This window comes from Zalophus californianus, chromosome 1 (genome assembly GCF_009762305.2).
Source record: "Zalophus californianus isolate mZalCal1 chromosome 1, mZalCal1.pri.v2, whole genome shotgun sequence".
NCBI lineage: Eukaryota > Metazoa > Chordata > Mammalia > Carnivora > Otariidae > Zalophus > Zalophus californianus.
Window position 1 is genome coordinate 4,594,449 of NC_045595.1, and position 19,430 is coordinate 4,613,878.

Sequence of the window (19,430 nt, forward strand, 5' to 3'; positions counted from 1 at the left end):
CAAGTGCATGATAAACGCAGACTGCCATTCGTGTCGCTTCTGGTGCCCAGGGGGACACAAAGGTGAAATAAACAGCTTAAAGGTGGATGGAAACATCCCACCGGGGCCACCCCAGAGGGAAGGGGAGAAGATGGGGGAGGCGGCGGTGAAGAACTGGACAGGAAGCTGCCTAAGGAGGCTCGGAGGGCCCAGTCCAGGAGGACAGCACCGACAGCAAGCAGGAACACCCGAAGGAAGGGGCGTGCGGGTGCTGATAACAAGCAGGGGCACTACCCCAGCCCCCAGGCCAGTGTGCAGACCTGGCTTTAAAGCACAGGCCGTGCAGCGGGCCCTCCTGAGCCTGCCTCCCATAGGTCAGGGCACTGTGGGGAGACGGCACAGGGACCCCGAACGGGAAAAGAGCTTAGCAGGAAGTGCCCGGTAAGCACCATGGACTTATTCCTGAAGGTGCTTGATAGACATGTGCTGCTGTAGTAACCGAGCTGCTTTCCTCCAGGATGCTCAAGAAAAGAAGGAAAAGGAGACCAGGAAAGGAGAAATGAAGGAAAGGAATAGCTGAGAGCCGATGGAAGAAACCAGAAGAAAAACAAATGGCTACCACACTGCTAGGAATCTCCAGTTGCCTTCCCCTGTGAACCAGAACTTTCTGCATGTGTAACAGAAGTCATTTCCCCACTAGAGCACAAGCCACTTGCTGGCACAGGCCCAGGCCCCAGGGGATCCCACGCCGTGCTCCCGCTTCAGCCTGAGGCCATCCACGCCTGCTCACGCTCAGCCCCCATGGTCCCCCGCACTTGGGGCAGAGGGCTCAGCAGCGGCTCTCCCCACCCTGCAGTACTTTTCCAGCAAAAAAGTCCTTCTCTCCTTTATCAACACATCCGTTCAAGAAATTATTTACTAGACCCCCGTGACTGACGTGCCACACTTCACCCGGGGGGGGACTCAATGATGAGAAAAGCAGACATGGCACCGGGCCCACAGAGCTAAGGAGACGGTCCCCAACTTCAACCCAAATTCCCTAGGCAGTGTTCTCTGACACCGCCACCCCCCCAACCTGGGTGAGTTCCCACCTCTCAGCCCCCTCAGACTCCTGGGCCACAGGTGATCGAGATCTGTGCAGAATACATGAATGAGGTGCTTCCTTCTCCACAAACAGCAGTGTGGGGGGTGGAGCAGGGAAGGAAGACACACAAAACAAGACAGCGGTGAAATGAGAACCTTTATGCTTTTTGCCCCAAATATCACGAATTCTTAAAATGGCATCTCTCATCAAATGTAGGCCCAATAAGCAATTTCCTGATTACTCACCAGGTGGGAGTAAGTCGCCCTTCCCACCCAATGGCCACTGGCTACGTTCTCTGCATGCTTCTCAGAGCCCAGGTCTAAACAATGATACAAGACACAGTCACCACCTCCTTTGGGTTTTCCCTACCGTGATCTCATGAGCTGAAGGACAAGCAGAGAGGAGGGAGGAGGACCATTTTATTTTAAAGTCAGAAAGGGCCGCATCCTGGCTGGGTACCTTCCCTCCAGCATGGAGGGGGGTGCAAGCCAGAAGCTCAGAGTGTGGACCCCGTTGCTCCCGAGGAGAGGGAGGAAACAAGCCTTTCAAGGAGTGATGACACAAGGGTTATGTCACAACAGTCGGTCCCTGCAGGGCTGCCCCACCAGGCTGGAGGCACTCACCACGCTTGGGCTTGGGGAAGCTGTCGTGCAGCCGGAAGACCACTTTCTCCACGAAGTGCTGGATTTCACATTGCTCAGGGCCACGGACAAACACCATCCAATCGTGGGTGAACCCCTCTGTGGTGGGCTTCTTGCGCAGTTGGGCGCGGTGTCCCAGCTCTAACTTGACCTGGACAGTGCACTGGAGGGAGAAAGACGCCGGCGCAGGTCAGTGAAAAGCCCAGAGCAGAGGACCGCAAGCCTTCCCACCCTATCGTCTACAGAGCATGGTGAACGCTGGCCACAGGAAGAGACAAGACTCTTGAGCACTGCCACGGGATTCTCAACTCACAACGAGGGCACAAAGAGCCTTACAGTGGACGAGGCACCATGTGAGCTGCTCGGCAGGCCCACTGGAGGCCCTGCTGTTTCCTGCCCTCATCCCCATCCACCGTCTCAGCCAGCCTCCCCACTGTTCCTCCAACAAGTCCCGCTCACTCCTATCTCGGGGTCTCTGCACCTGGCGTTCCCTGTCTCAGGTGCTCTTTCCCTAGGCCTTCCCAAGGCTGGCTCCTTCCTGTCACTGAAGTCTCGGCTTGAGTGTCACCTCCTCCGGGAAGACCCCCTGGCCACGCAATCTGAAGGCACCCACCACCACCCCGGTCACTCTGTGTCACGTCCTATATTCTTAGCATCTGTCACTTCTGGAACTCATCGGCTCACAATCTGTTGTTGGCCCTGCCTGGATGTCTGACTCTTGGGGGTGGCTCCTTGTCCTGAGCTGGAATCCTCACCAAGAGCTCTCTGAATACATCTCCCAGTGTGACCAATGCAGTTCCTTCATTTTACAGATGAGGAAACCAAGGCCCCAGGATCGAGCTGCTAAGCAGCACACCGTCAGCTGGTAGAGAGCAGGGCCCGGATTCAAGCACAGGTGTGTCCCCCTCTGCCATCTGGCCTCCCTGGTCAAGTCACCCAAGCTCCCTGATGAAAGCGTGTTCCCTCTCCTCTGCCCCGTGGGATGCCTCTGGAGAACAGAGGCCCTTGGGGTCACCTGAGTCCACACAAACACTGGCTTTCAGTTTTAAGGGCAGAATAGTGGTTCACAGTGCAAATGGAGGGGCCAGGATGAAGCCACGTGGGGGACGACTCTGTGCCTGAAACGTGAGGGAGCTCGTGCCAGCTCCACTCCACTGAACACAAAGCCACAAAACGTTTACGCCTAGGTGGGCCAAAACCACTGAAAGGGAACCCACTGTAAACATCCACTCTGGTCTGTAAGATCCGCCCCAGGCTTCTCATAAAGCCTGACACCTAGTATCAAATGCAAGAATGCCACAAAGAAAGCAGAGGCCAAGTGGACACTTGTTCCTAAGTGCTGAGGCAGCCAAGAGCACGTTACTGGGTGGCGTGCAACCCACACTTACCCAGCAAAGTCCCCCTCAGCCCCCGCGCCCCCCTCCAGGGAACCACCCTCCCCGCCACCCACCAGAGACCTCCTGCTCTGTACTTTGGAACCCCTTTCTCCCCAGCCGACCTTGTGTGTCCTCCTGCCTCTTCTATGATTCCCAGCCCCCGCACCCCAAGGAGCAGATCGCCACACCAGCGCCCTCCCTCCCTCATCGCCCTCTCGGTCACTGACAGGAAAGCAGGACAGACACAAATGATCGTTCTGCCAGTGCAGCTTTCAGTGGCTTGCCACTCCCTCAGAATAAAGTCAACACACCTCCTGCCTCCCACCTGTGTGTTTCCTCAAGTCCAAGATGCTCATCGTTTTTCACTTTTCAAGCTTTCTGAAGTCAGAGTGTGTCTTGCCATCCACGTGTAGGTTTTATGTGTTGAGGTATGGGCACGCGTGCACACACAAACACATGAGCTGTCCCCAAGCTGGTGGCATGCCTTAGAGGCTCCGCGGCCGTCTGGGTACTGCACCCACTTCATCCCCCCCCCCCCCCCCCCCCCCCCCCGCCCTGCTCCTTGGCTGCTCACTGCTGCCTCCTCAGGGACCACATCTAGCTCATCCTTTACGTCCGTCTTGGAACCACCATATACGAGGCATCAATAATACGAGATAATTTAAACTAGAGAGCCTTCCTAGATCAGCAAATTCTAAGTGGTGATTTCCAAGAGGGAAGGGCCAATAAGGACACTGATAAGACAGGGGTTCCCAGTGTATGGGAGAGCTAGTGGGAGGCTCTGTGCACGGAGCGAGCCAACTGTAAACCACAGAGTAGGAGGTCCCCCAGCACGGGATCGCAGTCACTGGGGGGCTCCGCAGGGAAAAGAGCAGGGGCTCGCTGGGTCCGGGGCCACTGGAGGGCCAGGTGGGGGTTGGGATGGAGCATTTAGATTCCCCACAGCAGAACTGACAGCCAATTGTAAGGAGATGATGGATGCAAGGAAACAGTATCTGAGTCAAAATTCCCCGGCAATTGTGTACAGTTTAGGCTGAAGGCAGAAAAGGACAGACAGACAAACAACAAGCCTGCTAGGAGGCAACCAGAGGGAGTGGCTGGAAAAGGAGATTTAGCAGAGTCTGAAACGGGAGAACTGGCAGGACTTGAGAGTGGATGGAGGGGCGCCTGAGTGGCTCAGTCCATACAGCATGTGGCTCTTGATCTCAGAGCCGTGAGTTCGAGCTCCCCCCTTAAAAAAAAAAAAAAAAAAAAAAAAAGACCGGATAGAAGAGAGACAAGGAAGCTCAAACCCAAGACCCAGGGCACTGGGGTGCTGCCGACGCCATGTGGTGGTGGGGCGTGGGGAGGGAGACAGGCGACGGGATGCGCAAGGGGGAAACCCCACACGAAAAGCTAGAGACGAGGGAGCAAACGTCTGGATAAACAGGTAATGCTCAAATCAACCCAAGCCTCCATGTGCAGAGCACTGCATATGGTCCATGTTCACCACAGATGAGCCCAACCAGTATTTACATTACCCCGAGTGGACCGGAACCCCCAGATGCCCCTACACACAGGACAGAAACTCCGCCTTCACACTGAGAAATCGGGAGATGCTCCCTGGACTGCTGGGAGGGTTACAGGTGAACTAACTGCATATGATCCTAACCATACGCCGGCAGACGACTCTGACTTTTGGTTCTTGGGGGTTAATTCCCATGTCCTGAGAGGTCTCCTCAGAGTCGGCTATTCACCAAGCCGGCTGCCTTCTCAGCAGCTCTGATTAGCTGGGGCTCCTACCCAGGGCACACCAGGGGCAGGGCAGTTATTGTGAAAGAATGGAAGACCACAGTTCCATCAGAGAGGGAGAGAACGAAGCGCCAAGAAACCGTCCCAGAGGCCAAAGTAAACAGGAAGGTTGTGAAGCGGTGCTGGGTGATCTCTGCAGCTGGCAGACCATGCCGAAAGCTCTGCCCGGGCAGCATCTATGCCCCCCGGGCTGGCGCCAACTCAGCCTGGACAACCCCCCCCCCCCCCGCCCTGCCGCCCCGCCTTGAGGGGCCGAAGACAGCGTACGCTGGTGCACTAACAAGAGGAATGCCCCCCGCTCCGAATGCTGGAATCTTTCAAGAAATAAAGATGGTGGAGTCACACGGATTCTGAGCCCACTGTCTCAGAAAAGAAATCACTGATTCAGTAAGACATACAAGATACCTGAGCTGGAGACAGGAGAAAAACTGAGCCCTCCCCAGCTACTCTGACTTGTCAAGTCATGATAATTTATTAGCACAACTAAGCCAATTCCACCTTCAAGGGTTCTGCCCCCCTCCTCCCTTACTCCACCTGGACTCCTTCCCCCATGCAGCAGAACCAAGGAATTGAGGTGAACCAGTTAGCTGTTTCTCCACGAAGGGTGCCTGGCTTTATAAAGAGGTTAACTGCCAGTTAGTTAAGCTCTCAACTGTCTCGGAAGGAATGCATCTCACTTGTCCCGCCTGCTGCTTGGAGGCACTCTGCTCAACCTCCAAGTGGGTGGCTGGAAGTAGCCCCAGTGACCTGGCCTCAGTGCCTGCCATGTCCCAGGACCCTGGGAACCACTTTGCCACCCACTCCCCCCACAAAAGCTGGGAACAAAGGGGGAACATTCCACACCTGCCCCAGAAAGAGTTCACTATTTTACTTCTGGGATATCATCTGGAAGACCCTCAGATGGAGATGGAGCAGCTCCAGGGCTCTGAGGGTGATCGGAGACAGTTAGGCTTGGGCTGAGGGCCTTCAGCCATGCACTGCTCTCGCCAGATCAACTGGAACCCAAGGGTGGTAATCCTAAGTCCTGCAAGCCAGGCAAATAGACCCTGGAGGACACCTCTTCACTAAACAGTAGAGATCCCCCCAAGTGTGGACTCATAGTGAGCCAGCCTCCTTCCAACAGCTCCGCTGCTTCTAAGGCCTTTCCTCATTGATTCTTCCCGCGTCCCATGAACCCTGCCCTCGGCCTGGGCCCCCAAAGGCAGGTCTTTAACGAGTTTATCTGTAAGAGTTCCCCTGATTTCCTCGTGGGAATTCTCTTCAACAGATGCCCTTTCCCCTGGGAATTCATACTTTACCAAGTGGTATAATTATGCCCGGAGTTCGGCTACTGTATCCAATTCCCTCAGATACAACAATTCCCTCCCCTCCCAGGAAGAGAGAACACCGAAGAGCCTTTTCCCCTCAGCAGCCTAGATTGACCGTGCCAAGTCCAACTGGGTCTGGCACGGCTGCTGGCAACACAGTCCACATGTACAGAAGTGGGAGAAGGTGCTGGTCCCACAGAGCGATAGCAACACAAGACCAAATAAAACACTCTTTGCAGGACTTTCTCCCCGCCAGACCCAGCTGGAGGCTCTCAAGAGCAGTCACTGGATCAGAACATGAGAAAGATGGGAACATGATGGATATCCCTCAGTGACAATCCTCTCAAGCAAAAGACTGCCCACCCAGAGGTAGGGACAGAGCCAAGGGACCTCTCACAACCCCTGCACAACGCCTTGGTCCTCTAACCAGTGACACACGGGGGGGGTGGGGGGGCGCCGCACCTGTGCTCGTCTGGCCTCGTCCCTCTGGCCCAGGGCATAAGGTTAATGACAAAGGGACAAGAAGGGGCTCGGTGAATGTCTCCCTGAAAACTAAGGATAAGTGTGCAGACCATGAGGAGATGTGATGACACCCCCAATCCTTAGTTTGTAGGTTCCCAGGACGACTGGCCCTTACCAGCTGGCCAGGAAGGCTTGGACGGGGTCTATACTACATACGCGCATTGACATTCACGCCCACAGACGCGGGGATGGTGTACTGGCTATCACCAAAGTTCTCCAGGAAGCAGCACTGGGAGATTTCTGAAGGGGCACAACGCTAATCAAGGCATCCGTCTACATGCCAGGTGGGCCTGGTTACAAAGTGACTGATCCCTAGTTACTTTTATTCAACCAACAGTTGGCAAAGCTAAATGCAAAACTTTGAGTTAGAAACTATGATGGATACAGGGCGCCTGGGTGGCTCAGTCGGTTCAGTGTCTGACTCTTGATTTCAGCTTAGATGATGATCTCAGGGTCATGGGACCGAGCCCCGAATCAGGCTCCATGCTCAGTGGGGAGTCTGCTTGAGATTCTCTCTCCCTCTGCTCCTCCCCACCAGTTCACTCACTCTCGAGCTCTCTCTAAAATATGTAAGTCTTTAAAAAAAAAAAAAAAAAAAAAGGAAAGAAAGGAACTATGATGGTCATAAAGGTGAAGAAGATTCTGGTTCCTACCTCAAGTACTATACAACATAGTAACTTTAGGACAAACTACTCAGCAGGTCAACTTTCCAGTGATGGTCTCAGAGCTGGGTAGGGGAGAATCCCGTCACCCTGAAGTTAGTGCTCTGTGCAAGTCTGAGCCTTTCTTCTCCCCAGGGTTTGGGAAAAGGACACAGTTCCCTAGGAATCCCACCTGGTCCTGACTCCTCTCGGGACCCTCCTGAGCCTCCATTTCCACATCTGTAAACTGGGCCATCGCTGTCAGAAACAAACCTCCTCTTCTGGAACAGAGGATGGTCAACAGCAGTGGGATCTCACACCTGAACTTGGCAGAATCAGCAAGTATCATTTCAACTGTGTGATTCAATGGGTCGGCCACCCACCTCAGGTGCCAGGCCCAGGGCTTCTGTGAAGGGGGGACTCCCTGGTCCCTTCAGAGAACAGGACCATCCAGATGCTGACACCACCCCTGGCTCCCAAGGCCCCCCCAGTGCCCGCAGACACTGTCCCCATTCTCCTTCCTCCATGTTCTCACCATCTGCTCCATCTGCACCCATGCCATCCTTCCACACCACCCATGCCTCCTGGCCATGACCCCCCAAAATACAAAACCCACAATGGACCTGTGAGTCTGGACTGGGGGTTGGGTTAGATGGGTTAAAGTCAGGGCAAAGGGAATCAGAAAGACTTTTCCTGGCCATGGGGTAAGGATTTCAATGCTGAGAAGTTGGGAGCCCACAGCAAAATGCAGAATCCCCCTTCTTAGCTGAGCCTGAAAGTTCTAGAGACTAAGGCAGGAAGGTAAAGAGAATCAAACCCTCCCAAAGCAAGCAGGGTAAGGGGCCCTTAGGGAAAAGTCCTGTTGTTTCCCATCAGGCTGAGCCATGTACAGGTTTGGGGCAACTCAAGGGAGAAAGAGAAAGCCGAGATTCTAGTGAATTAAAAGCGTTTTCCACGCACCAAAGTCATTCCTGCACACTCGTAGCCAACTCCCTCACTTGGGTAAAGGACACCATTCTCTCCTGTCTTCCCAGGGACTGCCATCTCTGTGAGAAAGGGACAGAGCTCCTGGCCTCTCCCAGATTGGCAGAGATGCAGCCAGGAATAGAGATTCAGACTATGGAATGCCACATACTTTCCTTTGGGGTCAGTTTCACTTGCGAATACTTCTGTAAGGATCTAGACTAGCACTGCCCCATGGAACTTTCTGCCATGATGGAACTGTTGTCTCTCTGAGCTGCCCATTCAGGTGGCCAGCAGCTCAGTAGTGGTGGTTAATGGGCACTTAAACTGGGGCTAGGGCCACTGAGAAACTGCCTTTTTCGCTCTGGTGCATCTGAATGTAAACAGTCACAGGTGCTAGCGGCCGCACACCAGGCAGTGGAGATCTCACTCTCCCAGCCCAAGTGTGATCACCAGTCCACTCAAGCAGGACTGTCCTCTCCTTCTGTCACGGCCAAGAATGCCACCTATCCCCACCATTCCACTTACATAAATGACAACAACCCACACGGCCAGGTCCTGGCAAATCACAGGGGAATGGACACATTTGGGCTGAAGATACCTCCCTGGGGGACTAGCAGGTGGGGTGACAGGTGGGAGCCACATCCTATGCCTGCGTGGTACCCAACAAGACTTTCCCACGGAGGGGGGCTTCACTGAGGGTAGACACTGAAGGTATATTCTCTTTTGTTTTTTAACTCAGTGCAGGCTGGAAGCAACAAGCTCTGTCCCTTCAAGAGAAGTGAACTCACACCACGCTACAGAAATCCATCACTGAACAGCTATAAACTCTACCCCACCTCTCAAGAGAGAGGCCACAATGATCCTGTACCACCACAGGTGACCGGGATGGGCAAGACAGGAGGTCTCCTGCCCACGCGCCCCTGAGACCTCACAGCCACACAGTGCCTTACCAGACAGAGCCGCCTCAGTGGCGCCAGCAGCCAGGGAGGCCCCAACCTGCCCTCACTGCAGATTTCAGCTGCCACCCCCATAGCCCCACACCACCGCCTTTCCTGGCCTCGCGCCCCTGGAAGCCAGGGGCAGTGGGCAAGGATGAAGAAATAAATGACCCCATGCTGGGGACTACAACAGTCCTAGGCTTGAGAGAGGAAGGGGCATGGGTATTGAAGAGGAGACCGTGCAGAGCTGGTGAAAGCGGGCCCAGGGCCTGAAAGGCCTCAGGTTTACTTAAGCTGACAGAGTTTGACTCCGGGTTTCCGGACGGAGGGAAAGGGGCCATGGGGAGAGTTTATGGAGGTTGGGGAACCACCCTGAGTTTGGAGCAAGGCCCTAAGATGCTGGGGAAGGCAGGGATATGGGGTGTGCTGGGGGGAGAGGACAGTGGCTGAAAGCCAAAACGTCAGGCTGTGGGATGTTGGGAGGAAGCGGGAGACCCTGAATGCAAGGAGAGAGGTTCGGGAGGGGGCGGGGGGGGGGGGGCTGCAGGTCTGCAAAGGGAAGCCAGCTGAGGGTGAAAGAGGCAGACTGAGATCTGGACTGGGGGAGAGTGTGGGGAAGTGTAAGTCAGGGCTGCAGGGGCAAAGAGGACCCAAGCTGAGGGAAGTGAGGTATCTGGTGTCTGAAGGGCTTAGGGGCTCCAGGTCAGAGCATAAAATGCCCCTGGGCCTGGTGTGAAAGGTCTGAAGGTTAGAGAGCCCTTCAGGCACCAGGGGCCAAGGGACTGACCAGGGCCTGAAACCAGAGGGAGCTGAGGAAGCAAGGGGCGGGGAGGTCAAAAGTGTCTGAGGAAGCAAGCCCAAGTCCAAAGTGGGGATGAGGGGGTGAGCTCAACTCAGGCCTGGGTCCTTGTGGGAAAAACCCAGGCCCCAGCCAGAGTTCAAGGGGAAATGGTCACCTAGGCTAAGACAGTGGCAAGATCAAGGGTGAGAGAAGGCTCGGTCCTGGAAGAGAAGGAGGGAGAAGAAGGCTTAGGGTGGGCCTAGGTTTGAGGAAGCGGGAGGCTGCACCAAGGTCCCAGGGATTCTGGGGGGGCTGGGGGTGGGGAGGCTGGGGGTGGGGGGGACTCAAACCCCAGCAACCGGTTTAAGGAAAAAGCAGCAACAGGCTGCGGGCTCACTTAGTTTGAGGGGACTCTGGGCCAAGGGTCCGGAGAGAGGAGGCGACAGGCCCTAGAGCCAAAGAAGGGTGGTACAGCCCAGATCTGACAAATCTGAGGGGTCCCTTCACCCCCCACAGGGGCAGCTGTGGGACTCTCTGGACGGGGCCAGAGTTCCCCGGGGTGCCTGCGGGGACTCTGGAGTGGGCTGGGGTCCAAGGGGTTCTGGGCCGCACTGGGGTCCCAAAGGGCATCGCAGGGGTTTCCAGGCCAGCTGTGGGGGCTCTAGGCTGGTTCAGGGGCCCGAGGAGCGTCCCAGAGGGTGCTGGGCTGGACTGGGATCACAAGCGGCATCCCGGGGGGTCCGGGCCGGGCTGCGGCTCCGGGAGGTGTCTCAGGGGGCTCTGCGCCGGGCCAGGCGGGGGTCCCCGGAGAAGTCCGAGGCGCTCCGGCCGGGCCGGGGTCGCGGATGGGGGAGGGGCGCCCCCGCCCCACATAAAGGCCGGGGGAGCGGCGGGCGAGCACAAAGCGGGGCGGGCGGGAGCTGAGCGTGGGCGGGGAGGCCGGGACCCAGGAGGGCCCGGCGGGCGGGTCGTGGGAGGGAGGGAGGGGACCGGGCGGGCGGCGGGCTGCGCTGGGGCGGCGCGGCCGCTCCTCACCTGATTGTCCATGGCTGGCGCCCCGCCCCGCCCCCGGGCCCCGCGTCGCTCGCCGCCGCCGCCGCTCAGCGCCGCCCCGCCGCCCTCATTGTCTGTCAGGCGCCGCCGCCGCCGCCGCTCCCGGCTGCCCGCCCGCCCGCCAGCCCCGCGGAACCGGAAACCACCGCCAGTCCGGGTCGCGCACCGACCGCGGGCCCCCGCCGCCGACTCTGGCCTGCCGCCCCGACTGACAGCCGCCTGGGCTAATCTGCGGCGCGGACGGCCGCTCCTGGGGCGGGACTTCCTGCCTGGCGGGGGCCTGCCGGGCTGCGGTCGGAGGGACGAAGCCCCCAGCCAATGGGAAGCCCGAACCGGAGGGGCGGTGGGAGGGAGGGAGGGAGGCGCGAGGCGAGCCCAGCAGAGGGGAGCGCGAGGTGTGCGCCGCACGTGGAGGGGGGCGGGGGCGGGACGGGCGTGCCGCGCCTGCGCACTGCGGCCCGCAGGGGGCGCTGCCTCGTGGCCGGAGCTTCCCCCGGCCTGAGCCTAACCTGGTCCGGCTGAGGTGGCGGTTCGAGCTCTGGGGAGGGAGCCCTAGGAACACTTTTGTTTCCTGGCCACGTGTTGCTACCGTGTCATGGAATGGGCTCTGGGCTCTGGAACTGGAAATTAATTTTCCGGAGCTGGATCTGCATCAGGGAAAGCCTGGTCGACTCACCTCTCCCCCTGAGTCTCAGTTTGCGCATCTGTGAAATGGGAACACTCAGTACCTTGTAATGCTAGTTCATATTAACTGGAATGAGACACATTTGAAATCTTCTCCATTAAAATGATCAAGAAAGTCTCATTTTATCCGTGAAATTTATCATGCTAATCCCTCTAAAACCGTTTCTTAATTTACCCATGATCATGTAATTTCACAATTTCTAAACTTCGTTTAGATGAGATAGAGACATATCGTTCCATCTTTTTTAGGATCTTGCAAGCCACTTGTCTCTCGGACAATAGGACTTCTGCCTGCAACTTGGGGACCCTTGTACAGTTATTTTATTTTTTAAAGATTTTATGTATTTGTTTGAGAGAGAGGCAGAGAGCAACAGGAAGCACAAGTGGGGAGGAGAGGGAGAAGCAGGCTCCTCCCTGAGAAGGGAGCTTGACTCCGGGCTCCATCCCAGGACCTTGGGATCATGACCTGAGCTGAAGGCAGACACTTAACCAACTAAGCCACCCAGGCGCCCCTGTACAGTTATTTTAAATTTCTTCTTATAATAAACCAGGGCTTTTGGTTTGCTTGGGGTTTTCTTGCCCTCCCCTTCACATTTAAGTGTCGGCCAAGTATTCTTTAGGTAATCAGGGCACTACTTTGCTCTGAAGAACAGCACCAGGAAATCAGTTAACTTTGGAATGAACATAATTCCATGTAAAACTCTGAAGAAGGCCAAATGCTGTCATAGTAATACTGTACCTTTTGGGGCTGGGTGTGCTGGGGGGAAGAAATGAAGGACATGCTGAGAAAATAAGCAGCAACTTTAATGTGTGTACAACTTTTTTTTTAATCCTATAACTGGATGTAAGTGGATCAGTAGCTCTAAGTGGTCCTCGAAACAGCAGGTTTGGCATCCCCTGGGAACTTTATTCAAAATGCAAATTCTGGTCTCCCTTGATTTACAGAATCAGAAACTCTGGATGCGTGGCCTGCACCCAGAGGGATGGTTGAACTAGCCCTGCAGATGATAGTGAAACTTACTCAAATTTCAGAACCACCACCCCAGGTAAAGGGACAAAAATTGGGGGGTTAGCCATTTGTCTCTAAAGGAAGCTTGCAGTGAAAAACCTTCAGGCTACAGTTGTTGCAAGGAAGAGCTTCAGGAACTCAGCCACCTCCCCCTTACTCATCTGGGAAATTCTCCTTCAGTTAGATTCTGAACTGTGGAGGGTTTTCAAAACTATATCCCCAGGGCTCCCACTAAATCAAGCATAACCCTTTAAGAATCGGAAAAAATAATGGGAAAACAACCCAAGTGTCCATCAACAGTTGAATGGACAAACAAAATGGGATCCATCCATGCAGTGGAATATATTTAGCCTTAAAAAGGAAGGACACCTGCTACAATGTGGAAGACCTTATGCTCAGTGGAATAAGCCAGACACAAAAGGACACATCCTATGTGATTCCACTCATAGAAGATCCCTAGAGGAGTCCCATTCACAGAGACAGAGAGGAGAGGGTGGGAGCCAGGGCTAGGGAAGTGGGTGGGGAGTCAGTGTTTCCTGGGGACAGAGTCTCAGTTTAGGAGAGATGGAAAGTTCTGGAGATGGAGGGTGGGCGTGGTTGCACGACGATGTGAGTGTGCCTCGTGCCACTGAGCTATGCACTGAAAGTGGTTATGATCATAAATTTTGTTATGTATATTTTTACCACATTAAAAAATTAATGGATTTCTTGACACTGTGAACATATAAATATCCACGAGTCCATAATAATATCAAGACAACAGCATAGCTCATTCATCACTTTCGAAAGTGCCAACTACATCAACTCCTGACTTACCATGCCTTTACAGCATGAAAGAGCTCAGTTGATGAGGGAAAGTCCTTTTCACAGAAAAACACCAGCTGATAATGTTGGAAGGATGATAGCAAAATCACTATTTTCAAACCACTAATTAAACAACCATTGCGGACAAGAGTCATCTATGGAGGCTAAAACCATTCCCTGAAAGGTTACAGGGGACTGGAAAGTCTCATGTTCGCCACAGATCTTCCCTCAGATTGTCTGCTAAATGCGAAGAGGAAAAAAGTAACTCTGCCACGGAAACATCATGCTGTCACCACCTTGGTACAGTGACCACTCTTAGCAGCAAAGCAGCGGGACAAGCAGAATGATGGACTCCTGCCAGGAGTGATGAGAAGTACACAGCACCAAAAGGAAAGTTCTTGCCCAAAAGTTTAACCCTGCATCTGATCACCCCTAATGTCCTAACTTCCAGTTCACAGCAGAAACACATGAATACAGAGGAGCATGAGAGATGACATCATGTGAAGCAGTCAGACCAATCTAGAAGGTGGAATCTCAACAGCCTGGCTTCTTTGCGTCAACAGGAGGGAATGAGAGAAAAGGTGACTGCCCGGAGGTACAGGAGGTGGCCTCACAACGAACTGCAATGTGGGCATCTGTCACTGGACCTTGGGTTTTGAACAAACTAGCTGTGTCAACTGGGGAAATATGAACATGGATAATAGCAACTGATATTTGAAAATGTATTTGGTTAGTTGCGATCATGAGATTATGGTTGTGTAGTAAAGTGTCCTTACTGTTTTAGAGATGCATGGGTTTGGTTTAGAAGGACTTATACATTGTGGCTGCGTAAATGCCGGCCAGTACTAATTGCCTTCTAAATACATTAATAAGGGGCGCCTGGGTGGCTCAGTGGGTTAAGCGTCTGCCTTTGGCTCAGGTCATGATCCCAGGGTCCTGGGTCCCTGCTCAGTGGTGAGCCTGCCTCTCCCTCTCCCTCTCCCTCTGCCTGTCACTCCCCCTGCTTGTGTGCTCTCTCTCTCTCTGTCAAATAAATAAATAGATAGATAAATCTTTAAAAAAACAAAATATATTAATAAAAAATTAGATGCAAAATAGAAGCAAAAATGGCAAATGTTAAACATTGTTGAATCTAGGTGATGGATATGTCAAACTGTTCCTCAAACTATTCTTTATACTTTATATCTGTGTGTGTAAATTTCTATAATAAAAAGCAAAAATTTTAAAAAACACATCCTGTGCTTAAAATAGAACCACTGTATTCCTTCCTTCAGGAGGTCAACAGAGGGCTGCCCCATTTTCTCATAGCCAACACCTGTTATGTGCAAACTCATACTATCTCATTTCATCCTCACAATACTATGAGGTAAGTGTTGTTGGCCCCATTTTACAGATGAGAAAACTGAGGCTCAGAGGTGCGTGAGTTAGCCCAAAGTTGCATGATGCGTATATGGCAAAGCCAGGAAACTTCTTGATGAGGCCTACCATGACCATCCCATCTAATTCTGTCCCCGCACCATAGCTCCCCAACCCTTGTGACCCTGCTCTAATTTTTCCTTTATCCACAGCATTTATCACCCCCTTTTTTAAATAAAGATTTTATTTATTCATTTGTGAGGGAGAGAGAGAGAGAGAGTGAGTGAACATGTACAAGCAGGGGTAGTGGCAGGCAGAGGGAGAAGCAGGCTCCCCACTAAGCAAGAAGCCCGATGTGGGACTCGATCCCAGGAACCCAGGGATCATGACCCGAGCTGAAGGCAGATGCCCAACCGACTGAGCCACCCAGGCATCCCTTATCACTTCCTGATATACACATATTTACTATTAAGTCCATTGTCTATCTCCCCTAAATGGAATGGAAACTCCAAGAGGGCTGGGATCTTTGTTTTGTTCACTGATGTATCCTGAGAACAGTGCCTGCCGCAAAGTAGATGCTCAATAAATAGTTGTTGCATGAAATGAAATAATAATGAATCATGAAAGAGAAGGTTGGTTCCTTTTCATTTCTCTTCAGTCTTTCTAACTCCTTCAGGAAGAAAGTCTTGGCTTGGTGCTCATGTGTTTTAAACTCTTCCCTGTCATTCTCTAATCTACCTTAATGACAAGGGAACAGACCTAGAATTCAGAGCCTGGGATGGGTGATCATATCTGGTGCCTGGACTTTGAAATCTCCTGATAATCTGTAAAAAATACCAGTGCCAGGAGCCTTAAAAAAAAATCCCACCTGCAGAGATTCAGGTCTCATTAGTCTGGAGTAAGACAGAGACACCTAACCCCATACACATATACACGTACACACACGCACAGGCACACACACTTTCGTTTAAATTCAGCTGGGGATTCTAATGTGCAGACTGGGTTCAGGATCACTGAGCTGCAGTTAATAACACTTTTTGTTGTTACTGTATCTAGTTTTCTGGTTGTTTTCTATCTATAACAAATGACTTCTTAAAGTGACACAATGTTTCCTATTTAAACAGCAGTGTGAGCAAAGGGAGTAGATTTAAAGAAAGACAAAGTAAATAGTAATTTGAGCACTTGGCAAAATGCATGATACACGTTATCTCAATGTTACAAGCAATGAAATTGAGACACAGAGAGACTATAAGTGGTGGCCCAGCTCCCACAGCTAGAAAGTAACATTTTGAACTTAGGGAGTCTGGCTTGCCCCCGCCCCGGGGCTGAACTGCTACTACGTTAGGTCTCTATCGCCCCCTAGTGGTCCAGTTTATTTGCACCCACGCGTAGGGCTTAGCACAAATGCACACACAACCATACATAGCAAGACTGAATATGACCAAACTGGAGCAGAGCCCAGCGGCCAGTTGGAGTCCCACCCTAGATTAACCTCAGCGCAGAGCAGATCTTGAATGGCACATTGAAGCATTTGCCCCTTATCTCATGGGCAATAGGGAACCCTGAATGGTTTGGGAACCGACCAAAAATATGTGCAACAAAGCATTTCCCCAGAAGAGGGCAGCACACCGGACATTTGCCGTTTCTCTGTGAAACAATCCCTGATCCTGGTACTCCTCCCAGGGCCAATATGAGCCTGTAAGTCCCCTTTGTATGAATTTTAAAATAGCAGCCCTTCCGGGAGAATGCCAACTCATGACAGGGCACAAGGCTTGAAGGAGGACTTCAACTCCCAACCCCCACTTATCCCCCACCCCTCTCAGACCCCAGTTAGAGGGGGGCTCCCCACTGGCACAAGGAAGCATAGGTCCAAACCTGGCCAATCAAAGGATTGCATCTCTCTGACTCCTGGAATTGGTTTAGTGGGGTGGGGCATGACCTAAGACCAGCTGAGAGACTCTGGGAGCTTTATTAAATTTTAGTGGTGCAGGAATTCACATAACATAAAATTAACCATTAACCCTATTAAAGTGTACAATTCAGTGGCATTTAGAACATTCACAATGTTGTGTAACCACTACCTCTATCTAGTTCCAAGACATAAGAAAAGGAAACTCGTCCCTATTAGCTGTCACTCCCCATTCCCTCCTCTCAGCCCCTGGTACTCACGAATCCACTTTCTGTCTCTGTGGATTTGCCTGTTCTGGATGTTTCATAGAAATGAAATCACATACTATGTGTGACCCTTTGTTTCTGGCTCTCTCACTGAGCATCGTGTGTTCAGGGTTCGTCCCACATGGTAGCACGAGTCTGTGCTTCACTCCTTTTTATAGCAGAATAATATTCCATTGTATGGATACACCACATTTAACGGTTCATCCACTGATAGACATTTATATGGTTTCCACGTTTTGACTCTTATCAATGGTGTTTCTAGGAACATTTCTGTACAAGTATTTGTTAGAATACATATTTTCAATTCTTTTGGGTATATCCCTAGGAGCGGAATTGCCAGGTCATATGGTAATTCTATGCTTAACTTCTGAGGGACAGCCAAACTGTTTCCAACAGTGCTTTCACCAATTTACATTTCTATCAGCAATGTACAAGGGTTCCAACTTCTCCACGTTCTCTCCTACATTTATTTTTCTGTTTTTTTTCTTATGATCAACTTCACAGATATGAAATGGTATCTCGTGGCTTTGATTTACATTTCCCTACTGACTAATGACACTGAGCATGTGCGCTTGGAGCCTTGGTATATACTTTTTTTTTAAAGATTTTATTTATTTATTTATTTATTTATTTGAGAGGGAGAGAGCATGAGAGAGAGAGAGAGCATGAGCAGGGGGGTAGAGGCAGACTCCCTGCTGAGCAGGGAGCCTGATATGGGACTCGATCCCAGGACTCTGGGATCATGACCTGGGCCGAAGGCAGCCACTTAACCGACTGATCTACTCAGGTGCCCCTGGTATATACTTTTCAACCTGGAAGGATGTAAAGCCTAGCACTGCTGACAGCTGCCTCCCACCCATGAGGTAGACCAGACGGATGGAGGGAGACTGCCCCTGGTGACATCACTTGAAGCCTGGATCCAGCCATATCTGCAGCTTGATCTTTAACTTCAAAAGTATATGTGCTGGTTGTTCTTTTGTCATTTCAGCCAGCTGGAACTGAACATTTTATCCTTTGCCACAAAGAGTCCTGATGGTGACTGGGACTTGCCAAGATCACATGGCTAGTTCCAATTACACAAGACAAGTATCCAGACCTCCTACCCACCTGTTGCCTCCATAGCCAGGAGGCTAAGAGGAGGCTGTGAGGATGGGTCAGCAGGGGCCAGGAGATAGGCAGTGGGGACAAATTATTGCTATGTATTTAAGGACAGAAGCATGGGTGGGGTAGGAGGGGGGACAAGAGGCAGATGCTTCTCTATCTGCCCTTCTCCCCACCAGAAGGTTTGAACTGAGGTTCTTCACTTTCAGGGTGCCAAATGCCCCCTTAGAGAATCTCTTGGAAGTACAGCTCCTCTCCTCCCCACAAAAAAACACCAAGACAACATTTTGCAAGCAATTTTATAAGTTTGCAGAAACTCCCTCCCTCTCTGCCCCCCTCTTCCCAGTACGATCCATCTTGGGGCCAGGGGTGAAGAACCTCCAGTTTCCAGAACAAGAAATTCAAAGGGATAGGAAGCAGTGGCCCTGTGACCCAGATTCGATCCTACTGCTGACTAACTGTGGTACAAGGAACTTTGGGGGCAGGACAGACCCGGTTCGAGTCCAGGCTGTGTGGTCCTGGGTAAGTTGCTTGCCCTCTCTGAGCCACTTCTATAGAATGAGAATGTTCATGTCTATCTGAAGGGTTGTGGGAGGGGTATTAGGTTCAATTATGTGTGTCATGGGCATATAGCACATGGTAGTCTCAATAAACATGAGCGGTCCTTTCCCTTTCAACTTCTCCATCTCTCCCACAGGCCAGATGGGCTAGCCTCTACTCCTTTTGGAGTGACACACTCCAGGGGCCTTGATAACATGCCCAGACAATCCTCATTAGCAAGGAATGTCAAGTGGTCCATGGATACTAAACCTATCCCAGACCCCCGGATTACAAATCTCTTACTCTACACTCTCCCTCATTTATTAAGTTCCAGCAAGAGTGTTCTTTCTGAACATTGAACACTACATCAAAAACTAATGATGTACTATATGTTGGCTAACTGAACATTAAAAAAGAAAAGAGAGAGAGAGTTCTTTTTGTCGTGCCAGTTCATCCACACCCTGGGAGTTTCACACCGGCCATTCCTTCTCCCCAAGAATGGTCTTGCCCAGCCAGCTCTCAGTAGGGCTGGTGTCCTCTTGTCACTGAGGGTTCATCTGGAAACTGCACTTCCCCACTGAGCACCCACTTGAAAGGGCTGCTTCCCCACCTCATGATTCTCTAAAGCGTCACCTGCTTTATCATTTTTGCAGCAGGTATTAGTGTCTGGAAAAGCCTTGTT

The 19,430-nt window shown here is 52.2% G+C and overlaps 1 protein-coding gene across 1 annotated transcript in view; it reads right to left on the minus strand.

The window, feature by feature from the left end:
* The window catches only part of MLLT1 (MLLT1 super elongation complex subunit), a 65,910-nt gene extending 54,771 nt beyond the window's left edge, over positions 1–11,139 (minus strand). Inside the window, 2 exon segments of the mRNA XM_027585398.2 lie at positions 1,687–1,867; positions 11,062–11,139. Of these exon segments, the coding sequence (XP_027441199.2) occupies positions 1,687–1,867; positions 11,062–11,073 (193 nt within the window). The 5' untranslated portion in view covers positions 11,074–11,139.
* Between the last annotated feature and the right edge of the window lie 8,291 nt (positions 11,140–19,430).